Source organism: Lygodium microphyllum, chromosome 3 (assembly GCF_053477565.2).
Source record: "Lygodium microphyllum isolate KBCC chromosome 3, Lygodium_microphyllum_v1.1.10, whole genome shotgun sequence".
Taxonomy (NCBI): Eukaryota; Viridiplantae; Streptophyta; class Polypodiopsida; order Schizaeales; family Lygodiaceae; genus Lygodium; species Lygodium microphyllum.
Window position 1 is genome coordinate 102,264,773 of NC_141137.1, and position 15,464 is coordinate 102,280,236.

At 39.9% G+C, this 15,464-nt stretch overlaps 1 protein-coding gene and 1 pseudogene across 1 annotated transcript; one reads left to right on the forward strand and one right to left on the reverse strand.

The window, feature by feature from the left end:
* Window positions 1-4,843: 4,843 nt before the first annotated feature.
* LOC148038688 (Golgi apparatus membrane protein-like protein ECHIDNA) lies at window positions 4,844-6,678 on the reverse strand (annotated as a pseudogene).
* Window positions 6,679-10,046: 3,368 nt separating this feature from the next.
* On the forward strand, window positions 10,047-14,129 carry LOC148038689 (protein PIN-LIKES 6-like). The gene is made up of 10 exons (XM_087675459.1): window positions 10,047-10,532; window positions 10,762-10,841; window positions 10,943-11,067; window positions 11,170-11,291; window positions 11,376-11,552; window positions 12,963-13,034; window positions 13,223-13,323; window positions 13,401-13,453; window positions 13,542-13,730; window positions 13,853-14,129. Exons 1-10 carry the CDS (start codon window positions 10,383-10,385, stop codon window positions 13,975-13,977), a joined length of 1,194 nt encoding a protein of 397 aa, XP_087531585.1. The 5' UTR covers window positions 10,047-10,382; the 3' UTR covers window positions 13,978-14,129.
* Window positions 14,130-15,464: the final 1,335 nt, after the last annotated feature.

The following is a 15,464-nucleotide window of genomic DNA, read 5'->3' on the forward strand; positions in this document are numbered from 1 at the left end:
GCAGACTTCGTGTGGAGGATCATCTTAATGTTTGGTATTGTCCATGCCCTCATGACACACTACTGACTTAGGCATCTGACAGGATTCAGGATTCAATCCTGTGAAATCTTAGTCGTCTGGTTCCTTCATCATCAGAGAGAGAACTTTCACAACCTGAAGCTATGGATCTGGTCTTCAGGACTACTGCAATACTTTCCAAACCTTTAGTTTATAGAAATGGAAACCTATGCTCATTATTGTAGTGTTCAATGGCCTTTGAATGCTTGCTCCTTCTGAATGCTTGCTTCAGTGAAGATCACCTTCCTTCTGAGCTCATGAAGCTAGATGACCTATGCCCTATCTGATCCTTAGCCTGCATTATATTAAGGCTGAGCTTGCCCATATTTTGCTAAAATTTGTGAGGAAGTGTTGTTGAAAACACCATAGATGCTGGAAAGAAGCCTTGAAGAAGAAGAAGAAGAATAATAAAAGTTTCCTCTCTAAAACCTCTTCAATAATGATGCTCCATCTAATGAGCATGAGATAAGGAATCTTTACTCCATAGTTTGGCTAAGGAAAATGGTTAATAGAGAAGGATCATGAAGGATTTCTTGGCAGCCACCATTGAAGCTTCAGGGAAAAGCTTGGAAGAGAGAGAAGAGAAGCCCCTTTTGAAAAGTAACTAGAGTTTAACCCTCAGCTAAGCCCGGTTAACTACCCTTTAGCCTTGTTACCTCTAAATTGCATGAAATTTTGATGACGGCTTGCTACTTTAGTCTTCTTCTGCCATATCGGACCTTGAAGATCTCAAGATGTAGTCTTTTACTAACTATAGATGGTTCGTAACCCTCCACTAGTCACTGTCTTTACCAAGTACTTGTCTAAAATTGATTTTTAATGGAGAAAATAGGACTGAAAATAGAAGGAAAAATGGATCAAAGACCAATGCTCTGATACCACTTGTCAAGAAGAGAATTGGACAGAGAGAAAGAGGAAAGAGAAAATTGCAGAAGAGAGAGAAAGAGAGTGACAAGGAGAGAGAAAGACTAGAAATGGAGAGAGAAAGACAGAAAATAAGAAGAGAGATGGCTAGAAGCCATGAAAGGATAGGAGAAGCTAGAGAAAGAGGAGGGACAAAGATGTATTATTGTGTAAAAACTGGTTAAATCTACATGTGTCCTTTGCCCTTTTATATGCCCCTAATTCAGAGAGTGGACTAGAGAGAGAGGAGGGACAAAGATGTATTATTGTGTAAAAACTGGTTAACTCTACATGTGTCCTTTGCCCTTTTATATGCCCCTAATTCAGTTCTTTACAGCTATGTTGTCTCCTTTGGTGATTCCTCCTGGAAGATAACATGTGGGAATATTGCCATTGCACGTGGTGCTAATTCCAATACTCTCTACCCCTTGCTTGTATCTAGGTTAATTGACCCTGTTTTGGTAGTGGTTGCAGTTGCACATATATCTCTTTGGCATCATCACCTTGGACACATGTCCTTGAAAGGAATGAAAATGCTTATCCATTTGCAGTATCTTCCACCCCTTGACTATAAGTGTTTTGAGTCTTGTGATCATTGTTTATGTAGCAAGAAAATACGTAATATGTATAAAAAGGTTGATATGACATGCATGGGTGAGCCTTTGGCTCTTGTTCATTTGGATATATGTGGTCCCATGCCCTGCAAGTCATTAGGTGACATGAAGTATTTCATTATCTTTATTGATAACTATACACATAAGAACTAGGCATATCCTATTAAGCAAAAACCATTAGTCTTGGCTACATTTTAGTATTTTTTTTGCTTTGGTTGAGAACCAATCTCGATATAGGCTGAAAAGCCTAAGGTTAGATAATGGGGGTGAGTATGTCTCTAAAGCCTTTGAGCAGTTTTGTGACGAGAGGGATATTAAGCATCAGTTGACTGCCATGCACATTCCACCCTAGAATGGTATGGTTGAGCACATGAATAGGACAATTCAAGAGCAAGTCCGTAGTATGCATAGCTAGGCAGGCTTACCACACCATTTTTGGAGTTACTATTGCCATACACTTGATTAATCAATCCCCCTATATTGCTCTTGACTATCAAGTTGCAGAGGAGGCATGGTTTGGAAAACCTCCATTGTATGCTCATTTGTGTATCTTTGGTTGTGAGGCTTTCTGCTATATTACCAAGGACAAGCATAATAAGCTAGATCCTAAGTTTGTAAAATGCATCTTTCTTGGTTATGGGGATTTTAGTGAGATGGGCTATTGCCTATGGGATTCCCAGGCTCAGAAGGTTACCCACAACCACGATGTTATTTTGCATGAGGGGAAAATGCATAAGCAACATGAGCTTGTCCATGAGGTACATAGGGTGATATTTCAAGAGGAGTCCCTTGCTACTATACAACCAACTAGAAAGCCTGTAGTGGTGAGCTTGATGCTCCATTGGCCTAGGTTGTAATGCTCCATAAGATGTACAGGCCCCACATCTTGTTTTGAGGCAGTCTACTAGAGATAGATGACAACCTAAGCATTTTGTGCCCTTTAGGGATTATGTTATGGTGACAGATGATGGTGAGTCTCTTACTTATGATGAGGCCATGCACAAAGGTAATAGTCACTCTTGGAAGAGGGTCATGTAGTCAAAGTATAACTCGCTGCAAAAAAATCATATGCGGGTTTTGGTTCCTTAAAGCATGCTTTGCTATGCAAGTAGATATACAAGTTGAAAAGTATCCCTAGACACCCCAGTCGGCATACAAGACCGGATTGGTTGTTAAGGGCTTCAAGCAAGAGCATGGTGTGTACTTTGATAAAATATTTTTTCCTGTTGTGAAGATGACTACTCTATGTTAGTATTGGCTTTGGGTGCTCAATTTGACTTGGATCTCTATCAGATGGATGTCAATATGACTTTTCTTCATGGGGACTTGCATGATGAGATTTACACAGAGTAGACTAAGGGATTTGTAGAACTTGGCAGGGACCACCTAGTATTTAGATTGAGAAAGAGCCTTTATGGTCTTAAGCATGCACCTAGGCAATGGTACCATAAGCTTGATGCTTTTATGCATTCACAAAGATATTTCCATAGTGATATGGATCCATGTTTATACACGAAGAAGGCTCATGATGGTAGCCTTATGATTTTGATACTCTATGTGGATGTTATGTTGATTGTGCTGGGAGTGCTCATGATGAGCTGGATGCCTTGAAAAGTTAGTTCAAGAATAGCTTTGAGATGAAGGACATGGGATAGGTTTCACATATTCTTAGGATATGCATTACACACATTCGCTCTAAGGGGCTTCTTTACTTCTCATAGAAGGAGTACATCCAAAAGGTCCTTGAGCGGTTTCATATGCAGGATATTAAGCCTATTGGTTGTCCTTTACCTTCTCATGTGAAGGTTAGTCAGGCCGATTGTTCGCAATTTGATGAGCAGAAGGCCGAGATGGCCAAGATCCCTTATGTATCTGCAGTGGGTAGTTTGATGTGGCACTTTACATGGCCACACTTGACAAACGACATTGGAATGTCGTCGAGGGTATCATGAGATCTAGAGCTAGATCGGCTATGGTGGACACAAGTCAAACACAAGATACATTGTCAAAATGAGGAATTGTAACTCAAGTGAATTAGGTTCCAAGATAGATTAGCTTGGACTCATATACACAGTCTTGAGTGACTCAAACTAAGAGTACCATTATATTGAAATGAGTGTCAAGTACATGCCTTTATAGCTTTTTGGATAGTAGTACTTTTCATGTCTGTGCTTATGGGATTTAGGACCTCTCTTTCTAGAGCATACATCTTTGTCTATCTCTCATACAAAGCCTTTTATGGGCAGCCTCTTTTAGGCATACATCTAGCCTCTACGGGCATACATGCAAGTATCATTTGCTATTCTTAACACCCCCCCTCAAATGACGAGTTCCTACCCTTGCTAGCTTTTACCCCCCCCCCCCCCCCCCCCTGCATGTAAACATGGACCAGGAAACTAGCTCTTTGGCAGCCTAGTCAAGTTAAGGCTTGAAACTTGACATCTTTGGCAAGGGTTTTTACATCCACTATGGGAAACAATATCCACTAAGGGAGATCCAGTATGGAAAATTATTTGTTGTTAGTAGCGGAAAGTATCTTCTTTGTGCAACTTTGGCACTCTTCAAACTTCTTCTTTGTCTTCATGCTCTTTTTTCTCCATTGTGCTTCTTATCCCTTTTATTGATGCATGGTACTTCTCTTTTTTTTTATGATTGATACTTTTTCTTATGCTACAATCTTCTCAGTGAATTTGAGATGGGTACATTCCCTTGGCTTATTAGACATTTCTTAGCATACATGAGTTGAACTGGTACATAGATCATAGGATTTAGGATTTTATAGGCATTGCAGTGCTTTAGGCATACAAGGTGGACACATTTATTTATTTTTTAAATTGTTACAATGATTAGGTTCATCCCATCATAAAATTTGCTATAGACACAAATATCTACAACCATGAGTAGTCTATGAGTTTGATGGTTGCAACTCCACAGCTGTTTTGCCAAAGAATAGTAGCTAGAAAAGCAAAGTTTTAAGACAGCTACCTCAAGATCACAACATCATGTGATTCGTGCATTAAGATGGCACGTGTGTTCTGCAAGCTATTTACAAATAAGGATCTTAGGAAATCTTACAGCATTGCTCATTAGAAGGGCATCAATACTGTGACATAATGTTGTTTAGACTAGCCAAAAAATTCTATGCAGCCCCGTATCATGGATTATGAAAGGTAAAACAATAAACCTCAACCAAGAATTCCACAATTGGAATGCTGCCTCCATAGGATCAGATTTGATCAATACAATGACCCGATTGAAAACTAAGCTACTTAGACTACATTGAAGGCCGACTGAATTGTAGATGAAACATGTGAGGCAACTGTTTGAAATGCAAAGGCTTGAATCTATTTCTTGGAATATTTTTTGCACTTTGTGAAGCCAATGAGATTTGCAATACTCAACGCCAAGCATACTCCAACCACCAAAAGATAATCAATGTTGAGCCTTATGATTGCAATAATTCCAAGAGCTACCCACACTACAACATTGAGGTAAAGTGTCCACCAAAACAACCAAGAATCCTTTTTGTTCAGCCTTGCCAATTCTTGTTGATCTAGTGATTCAAACTGCTAAACACTCTCGCCTTGATCATTCACTTCATTCCACCATCATAAGCCAACAAGAATGTGCCCACTGACATTCTTGACTACCTAGAAGTCTAAGGCCGCAAATAAGATGGTGATGACAAAATGGAACGTAAAATAGTTGAAGAAAAGGGAAGATATGATGTAAAAGGAAATGGCCAAACCCTTAAAGAGCACATGGAAGAAGTAAGTGATGGGGCTCATATACTTCTCCCCTTGTGATATTTCATGGTTGCTTGCCTTGGAGTTTCTCTGTAACATGCAGACAACACTGTCGTCTTTTCTTTTCCTTACAACACTTAGCCCACACAACAGATCTTCTCAGGTAGCTTCCAGATTGCATCCAGGAAGTGTTGTAAATTGCATCTAGGAAATAGATGATTTGATGGCTTGAGTAGAGATGAGAGTGAAAGAGGTAAAATTTGGGAAGTATGCCCACTAGCTACCTAGCTCAATCATGGCTCTAATACCATATTGAGAAACACAGATCTAGAGCTAGATCGGCTACGATGGACACAAGTCAAACATACGATACATTGTTAAAATGAGGAATTGTAACTCAAGTGAATTAGGTTCCAAGATAGATTAGCTTGGACTCATATACACAGTCTTGAGTGACTCAAACTGAGAGTGCCATTATATTGAAATGAGTGTCAAATACATGTCTTTATAGCTTTTTGGATAGTACCACATTTTCTCTCTATGCTTATGGGATTTAGGACCTCTCTTTATAGAGCATACATCTTTGTCTATCTCTCATACAAAACCTTTTATGGACAGCCTCTTTTAGGCATGCATTTAGCCTTTTATGGGTAGCCTCTTTTAGGCATACATTCAGCCTCTACGAGCGTACATGCAAGCATCATTTGCTATTCTCAACAGTCTATCTGGTGGTAGACCTTGGCATTACTGATTAGGCCATTGAGGCTTGCAAGGAGACTCTCTGTTTTGTAACATGCCTATCTATCGGCTATCTAGGCACGTTTTTAGCAGTCCATAGAGAGAGAGTCTAAGCGATGTTGCCAGTCACTCCCATAGAATGTTACGGGGTTTTCTGCCTAGTGATATGCTTAGGGAGTGCAAAGCCCAAATCATCCCAAGTACATGTGTGAGGACCATTGCATATCAACTATGCAACATCCAAGTGAAGATCCCAGTCTCAAGTATCTAAATGCTCAAGTAGCATAAACCGCCTGCTAATGTCTGTCAAGCATATCAAGATGCTCCCATTGGTACAAAATCCGTAAATATCAAGCAAAGAAGCTCAACAAGGGCATATGATGGCACCAATGCCAGAAGATCCAAGATCAAGCATCAATAAGACCTCATGAACATATAGACCATGTAGCATCCGTACATAGCATCCATAGACATCAAGTATATCTAAACTATAACTATGGCAATCCGAGAAATAGCCAAAGTAATCTCCAGGCAATCAAATATCAAGCCAAAGCAAGGTTGAGTACCAAAATCATAAGGTTGCCATCATGAGTCTTCTTCATGTATAAACACGGATCCATATCACTATGGGAATATCCTTGTGAATGCATAAAATCATCAAACTTGTGACCTCATTCCCTCAATTTTTGCTTAACATCATAAAGGATCTTTCTCAATCTACACACTAGGTGTTTCTTGCCAAGTTCTATAAAGCCCTTAGGCTGCTCCATATAGATCTCATCATATGAGTCCCCACAAAGAAAAGTAGTCTTGATATCCATCTAATAAAGATCCAAGTCAAGATGAGTAATCAAATCCAATACCAAGAATAAAGTAGTCATTTTCATAATATGAGAAAAGACTTCATCTCGAGTTCGAAACATTAGCAACTGAACACACTGGGATTGACCTGCCGTTTGGGTTCCTAGTGGTCAAGGTCTCCTAACAGCATTCTAGCATTGGGTCTTGGATATCCTAATTTACGCAGAGATACCCAAGCCAAAGCAGATGCATAACACACTTGGTTCAAAGAGAATGGGAAACAAGAGGGATGCGTCACTCAACCTCTGTACCTGTAGGGTATTGTCCCATTCCGGTCCCCTAAAACGACATGAATCAAGGTTCTAACCTAACAATTTCTAAGGGTCGACAAATCAATAAAACCTTGTGAGAAGCCTCCCAGTTCTCTAGGACCACCCTGCCATAAGGCCTGCCGTAAGGCGGACCCGTCGAGGGTTCCCCCCACCCCTTCCTTAATTAAGCCTTTTAGGGAACAAGGTTTGTTCACATAATTTATAGTACAGACACAAATACAGAGTAAGTAGTCCTTTTGACAAACAAGTTCAAACAAATTTCTTAACTTACCTTCAAGTTAATCTTTGTCACTTGCCCATATAGAAGAATTTATATGTCCCTTCTACCTTGCAGAAGTAACTGATCCAAATCACATGGCACCACAAATTCCATTCTTTATCTAGAATAGGATCTTCCAACGTGCACAGACATTGGGGCCACAGAGGTCTTCAACTCCATTCCAGACTTGGCAAGGAGTATCCAAAGCTCCACTTGACCCGCAAGTTGGAAACATTATTCCCGTGGTTGGCCGTTTCACCACTTGACCTTTGACCCATGAATCGAGCAGTGCCCTTTTTGGGTCGATCCGTGGTGCAATCATGGAGATGATCCACCTGTGCAAAGAACATTTCCTTAATTAATTCATTTAAGAATCAAGCATAGCCAAGGCAATTAGCCCTAATATCATCTTCCAAGAAAACATTCCTTTATCCTCATGGCAATTTGTCATCACAGACCCTTACCATGAATTTACCATCAATCACAAGCATTTGGAATAATCATCCAAATGACAGTCCAACAATTAAATGAATGTAAAAGCATTTAGGATATTATTAGATCAACCAACAAAACTAATTACATTTTTCCAAACAATGCAAGAATAGAAGCGATAACATTTTTCATCCTCCACTTAGGTGTAGATGCGTTTATCATACATGGATGAGTGCAATTTTCTTTTTCATAGTTTTAATTCTTGCACTTGAATATACATCCTACAATTATAAAGATGAAATTTATCCCTTTCAATGACCTATTCTCATGCAGCATAGTACGGGACCTGATATATCTCATGTGGGAATCAAGCAAGCATTTAACAATTTGAAAATGTATTACTTATATCCGATACCATAGTTGTATTGCTAGTGATACCCTTGCCTGAAGCTTCACTGCTAGTTGTGGGATTGCCACTCGCACGCGACATTCTTCGCTTGGGGGCCATTGTCCACAAGTGCATTTGAGAGATAAAGAAGGAGGAATGCATTTGAGATGGGAGAGTGTAAGAGAAGATGGATTTGAGATAGGGGGAATTGAGCTAACTCTCTCTCTCACGGCTTCTCGGGGTAACTCCTCTCTCTCTCTCTCTCTCTCTCTCTCTCTCTCTCTCTCTCTCTCAAGCTCCTTCTTGCAATCTCTTGGAGGGGCATCTCTCTATCTGCCTCTCTCTACCTCTCTCTTGTAGCCTCTCAAGGTCTCCTTGTGCTTCCCTAACTGCTGATCCTCATGCCTCATATTTATAGCTAAACAAGAGAAGAAGGGTTGTGGCTGAGAAGAAGAGCTCTTTGTGGAGGGGATCTTGGAAAAATTAGTGATTTGATGATCAAATTATAAATTTGATAGTTCTATTGGCTCTGAAAGGGGGGTAAAACCCCAAGACACTTGCTTAGAAATGTTCTAAATCACTCCTTTTTCTCCCTATTCAAAGTCTTGTTTATACCTGTAAACTGTGATCGCGATGTGTGCGATTTCGCCTATCTTTCTTTTTTTTGTATTAAATTTCAAAAACAAGCTGAAAAAAACCACTTGCTTCAAAAAAAAAACATGACATCCTGTTCTAGAAATCTCCGTAGCTTTTTAGGATATATACAATAAGTAATATCTAAAATATGCTAGTTTTGCCCAAAAATCTAATATTTTTGGACCATCCATACTATCCATATTAACACTAGTGATTAATATAGCTCCTCATAACTCTTGTTCATGTTGTAACTTCCGTGAAGGGTGACTACAGTACTTGTCAATCCAAGAAAAATGTCAAATTACGACTCTCGATTTTTAATCAAATAAAAATTGTTAGTTGTTAATGTTAGTTAGTTTTTACTTTAGTTAGTCTTTAGTTAGTAACCTTACTAACTTATTAATTTCGAACTAACCAACTAACTTTTAATTGCGTGGAAGTATTACATTGTTTAGATTGTCTAGTGGCAGACCTTGGCATTATTGATGTGGTCTCTACATTGCATTTGGATTCTATGAGTACTATTCAGTTGGCCAAGAATCCAGATCTTCCATGAGAAGACGAGGAAGCACATTGAGGTGTGTTACCCCTTTATTAGAGAGGTCGTTGAGGACAATTCCATTGAGTTTGTCAAGATCTCAAATGACCAAAATCTTACAGGCTTGCTCACTAAAAGTCTCTCAACGAAATATTTTGCATTCCTTAGAAAGTTGATGGGCACAGGATGAGATGACATCTTTCATCATCCTATTGTACTCTATGCACACTTGTACTTTGTCACTTTTTTCTACACATGAAAATTAAAATTAAAATTGCATAATACAAATTTTAACGAAAAGGGATGTTGAAAGTTCAATTAGCAAAGCGGTGTTCAATAATCCCCACAAATTGAGTGTCAAGGTTTTTCTCTTTTTTAAAAAATTTTATCCTTGAAAGATTGTTTATTGGAGAGCAAGAAATGAAACTCCGGGTCTTTGGGGGGCCCAACCTTTTTAATAACGTGCTTTTTTCTTGTTTTTTTGGCGGGGGGAATGTGGCTTTATTTGCATGCAGCATCCGCCGTTTTGAGGCAGGCTTGCGACACTCAAGCAAACGAGACCATCGTCATCGCCATGGACGAGGCACCACTCGTCAAAGAGACTGACGGACTTACTGTCTGACAGGCAGAGAACAAAGAGAAAAAAGAAGAACAGAGCTCACCACATATAATGGCTGACTCTTCTATTCCATTGAAATCTGCTGTCCCAAGTACATCGTCGGCCACCATCGGCCTCTGATTCGGTACTAACTTTGCAGAGAAGCTCACAACCAGTGCTCCGTTTTGGTGGCGAGCTTCTCAGAATTACAACATACAGGCCATCATCTTCTCAGGCCTTATTCGTCCAGTATATATCATCATAACAGCTCCAGTATTATTGGCATCTTTTATAAGATAAAGCCCTAGCGGAAACACCGGTAAACCTGCAGACCCTCGCAATGTTGCAGCACAGTATCTCCATCGCTAAATCGGTCGAGTTTGCGGTGCTTGCCATCGCCAAGGTCCTCGTTATGTGCGGAATGGGGTGCTTGCTTGCCACCAACCGTGTTGGCATACTCAGCCCAAGCGGGATCAAGTTGCTTAGCAGGGTAAAATCATCCCGCTTTTGTGTTTTTTTCATGTTCTTGTAAAGAAATTGGGGGATTTTCTATCATCTGAAGGCCTGTAAATGTCCTCAATATCGGATGGTTGGCTTGTTTTCCAGCCGGTGGTTATGTTCTCCTTACCGTGCCCCATAAATTGGGGATTTTCTATCATCTCAATCACCTTATAGTCTTGTAAATGTCCTCACTTTTGGATAGTTGGCTTGTTTTCCAGCTGGTGTTTATGTTGTTCTTACCATGCCTCATATTCACTGCCCTTGGATCAGCTATCACATTGGATAAGATGCTGGACTGGTAGTACATTTCCAATCACAGTTTGACTACATGTCAGTGTATAATGCAGCATCTATGTTTAATATCTATCGTTGCATAATGTTCTTTTTGGGATCTCTCAGGTGGTACATCCCAGCAAATGTCGTCATGTCAGCAATTACAGGGTCTATTGTGGGATTGATTGTGATGCTTATCATAAGACCTGCCCCAGAATTCAGAAAGTTTACTGTGATCACGATTGGCGTTGGTACCTTGCAGCACTTCATATTTCTTTTAAGCTGCAGACTACTTTGGATGTGTAATAATCATGCTTCAAACTCATGTTTCTTTTGTTTGGGTGATTTGGAAGGGAACATTGGCAACATACCCCTTGTCCTCATTGGTGCATTGTGCCGAGATCCAAGTAATCCATTTGGAGATCCTATGAGCTGCAGTAAACTGGGGATTGCATATATTTCCTACGGGCAATGGGTGAGCTAAGTTCAAAACTGACAATGAGGGATCTGCTTCATGTGCTTGTGTATATATCAGGAATGAGGGAATGTGTCTTTTCAGGTGGGATCCGTGATTGTCTACACCTATTGTTATTACATGCTTTCGCCATACGAGGAGAGCAGACTTGCCAACCAAGAAACATATTCCTCTGTCAACATTCCACTTTTAGATCACTCAGAAAATGGATATGAGGATGAGACTAGACAGCAGAAGATATCGTTATGGTGGAAGAAGAAGGTCAGTTTTCTTCACTTGTCACTTTACAATGACATTGATATCAGATTCTTGCATACAAAAAATGTGATTGTTTTACGTGTTTTGAAGCTCCGTAGGCACTAGGTTGTTCTTAGCGACACATACATCATTCAATTCCACCATCCTCAGACTTAGCCATACATATGTTCACTTCCTAAGCTGAGGCTGAGGTTATCCAAAGAGTATTTATTAATTTATCCATGTGCCACCATACATCTGCAGCTAAGTGACTTCAACTTTAGGAACATCTATGTGCCTAGATCATATACAACATTGTTAGTATTTCTCACTCATCATAAGAGTGCATGGTGCACTGGCAGTTCTCTTATCCAGAGTAGCCTTTTGGAGTGATGTTTAGGCATGGTGGTTAAGAGTTTCAGTGACCAAATTTTTGCTGTGTGTGTCTTCACAAATCCATCTTGTAACACACAAGAAGCAACATTTTCACTATCTTTTTCAGCATACATGGACAAACTGTATTGGTCGTAGTATGTCCAATTTGGGGTTGTCATTCTGAACATCATGAATTTAATTCTGATGCATTTACATTGATTCAAATACGTTATGTAGTCTGCAAGTGAGGTTCATGGTACACACTGACCACACCCTGAAGGTGTCTAACCTGTGTAATTGTTGTTTCCCATGATTTCTGCCCACATGTATATAGGAAAATCATGACATTGTAAAATGGCACAGTATATCGTGCAGAAGTAATCACTCTTGACATAGCTGAACAACAAATTGAGACAGCTGAAGTACCCACTTGTTAAGACAATTCTGTGTCAGGGTTTTGTGCTCATTTGTAAGCCATCTGGAAATCACAAGATGGTCAAGTAGTTGTGTCACAGCTTGTACAACATTTCACTTGAACTGAACCTGCCTGGTTTTTAATTCTATGTCAACAGCAAATCCTGCAGAATAGAGGATGTCACTTAGAGAGCAATACAAGATAATTGTCTTCCTTAGCCCAGGAGCATTTAGTGTGATCTATTAACTTAGTTTTAATCCAATCACCTCGAACCTGTAAGAAAAATATTTCTGAAGGTGTCTATAAGAAATTTGTACATATTCTTGAATCAACCAGATGGTCCCTTCATCATATTTGGCCCCTTGAACACAGTATGTACTAGACTGATCTGTACAATCAAAGCAAAGGCATAGAAAATTCTTACATCAAATAAGTTCTATCAAGTCAGATCATCTTTTCCTTGTTTTGACTTTGACTAGATCCATTATAACTGCAGCATTGGATGTACAATCATGTGGCAAGTTGATGTATGCTTGTACATCTTAAAATCCTGTCCAACATTCTGTTGAAAGTTCTAAAGCTTCAGTGTGATGCAACTTCTTTAATTTTTTATACGTTTCTAAATTCTGTGCCAAATGATTCAGGTTTCTCAGTTTGTCAGAGTCTCAGAAGCACTACAGCTGAAACAGATATTCCAGCCACCAGTATCTGTTTCGGTAAGCCACCATCAAATCACCATTTCTGACGCATGACTTGTTTTGGTCCTGCTGCATCATGCAATCTACTCACTTTGCTGCATACGCTTTAGAGTCCACTTGCAATTTAGAATGCAAGTGGTTCCTTTCAGTTACTCAAAATACAGCACTGAAGTTTTGACATCGGCGTACTGGTTGTCCTTTTCTAGATACTGTCACTTGTTATTGGAGGTGTTCCCTTTCTTAAGAAATTGTTTCTGGTGGAGAATGCACCACTGGCCTTCTTCACAGATAGCTTGGACATCTTTGGGTAAGCCCTTTATTGCATACAGTTTTCTTCCTTGTAAAGAATTGCACATTTTTCACTTTGTTTTTGTGTTCAATCAGGGCTGCCATGATACCTTGCATAATGTTGTCACTGGGAGGAAACCTTGCAGGAGGTATGTCTTTGGCTCGCTTTGTGACTAATGCATAAAAAATGTTCACCTGTGCTGTTGTCTGAAAAGAGAATTCTGCAATGATTTACAGGTCCTGGAAGTTCCAGGCTGGGACTTCGCACTACCATTGCGATTACGGTAACTCGTTTGCTCATCATCCCTCCAGTTGGGATGGGTGTGGTGACCTTGGCAGACAAGCTGGGATTTATACCAAACAATGATCCACTTTTCAAATTTGTCCTGTTGCTGCAACACACGATGCCATCATCCATTCTTACAGGTGCCCAAAAAGAGTGCATCCACTACATCAAACCATGATGTATTAACCATGTATGCTGCTGAAATGATTGAGTTTTTGTGCCTCAAAACGTGGATATAAGTAACGTTACTGTTGATGTGCAGGAGCTGTAGCGGTATTGAGGGGAGTATGTGCCAGGGAGAATTCTGCCGTTCTGTTTTGGGAGCATATCTGTGCCATTGTTTCCATGGCCATATGGATTACGGTGTATCTCAATTTCTTCATATGAACTTTGCCTCAAAACTTTGAGCAAGGTCCATAATTATTTTCTCATTCTTTGGAAAGGGCTAATCAACCAAAGGTACTTGGCAATGTACAACCAGATTCACTAGTATTTTTGTCCGGCCCATATGAATGCCGATGCAATGCAATAACAAACTGATCGCTTCAAATCCCATAATCTCTCTCTGTCTCACTCTCGCGCGCGCGTGCGTCCCTCCCATACCCCATGTGTCGGCCTTCGGTTGCTCCACGTCTTGCCTGCAACTCTACGAAATCCCATAGGCACACCATCACAGATTTGAAAAGCAGGTTTGGGGCGGCAAGATCCTTCAGTTGGTCGCTGAGGCGTTTGGCTTTTGGAAGGTTCAATCGTGTTTGTAAATTCGATATTGTTTGATTTGATGTGCAACGTACGGATTATGGGCTTCATAATTTGTGCTTGAAATTTCGATATATGAGTATATTTGAATATATTGTCCACTAATTCGAATATCTAATATATGTACAATTTGAAAAATTCGATTTACTACATATGTATGTAATAATATCCACGTACTTATATATATTGTATATCTATATTTGAGAATATAAAATATGCTTAAATTTATGATATTACATAAATTGTACATTCACGTAACGCAGATGGAAAGACATAATGCAGACTCCGCCGTCGAAACAATACACTTTCACCTTGAAGTGGTACACTCCAAAATGAGGCCTAAGGAGGAAATGCCCAGGTTGCAGATCGAACATAAGAACTCCCCAAACTAAGAAGAGGAAGGTATGTGCTCCGTTACCTTGGAAGATGAAGTAATAGATCGTGTCTTTTCCTCGTACTACTATTGTGCCCTTATTGGCCTTTGTCGTGGCCCATGACCGCCAATCGAGGTCTTGCAATCGTGGATAAGAGAGCACTTCAGGCAACCTGGGATACAAGGTTGTATCTACCAGATATCTGCCCAATAACTATTTTATTTTTCTGTTCGAGACTAGAGACATTGTAGTCTTTGTTCTGTCTCATGGTCAATGGATGTTGTGTAATGCTCTACTAACCTTATTCAAATGGTCTCTAGATTTTGATCCGAATGGCCCCAAGCCTACAAAAGTGCCTGTCTAGATTGAGCTTTCGAATTTGCTTGACCCCTTTTACTCCCTATTAGGCTCGATAGCAGCCCTACTAGGTAAAGTATTAGGACAGAGACCTTCCTCTGATATCAATCCAAGGTGGCATCCCCAGATTCTAGTGGAAGTGGATATCGGTAAGAATATTAAGAACAAGATAATAATCGGGAATTTGAAGGGTTAGCCCATTTGTACACAACCAGTCATTTATAAAAACCTTCCTAATTCTTGCTTCAAATGCATGAAACAGGGACAGTTGATTAGGGACTGCCTTGAATGGGTCAAAGAACATAAGAAAGAGGAGGAAAATAGGGAAAAAAATTTACAACACAAAGTTTAACTCTTTGAATAGATTCATGGCCTTACTTGAAA

Coding starts and splice junctions, on each gene's coding strand:
- LOC148038689 (XM_087675459.1), top strand. CDS start 10,383: ATGTTGCAGCACAGTATCTCCATCGCTAAATCGGTCGAGTTTGCGGTG. Junction 13,035..13,222: donor AGCCACCAGTATCTGTTTCG/GTAAGCCACCAT, acceptor GTCCTTTTCTAG/ATACTGTCACTTGTTATTGG. Junction 13,731..13,852: donor GCCATCATCCATTCTTACAG/GTGCCCAAAAAG, acceptor GTTGATGTGCAG/GAGCTGTAGCGGTATTGAGG.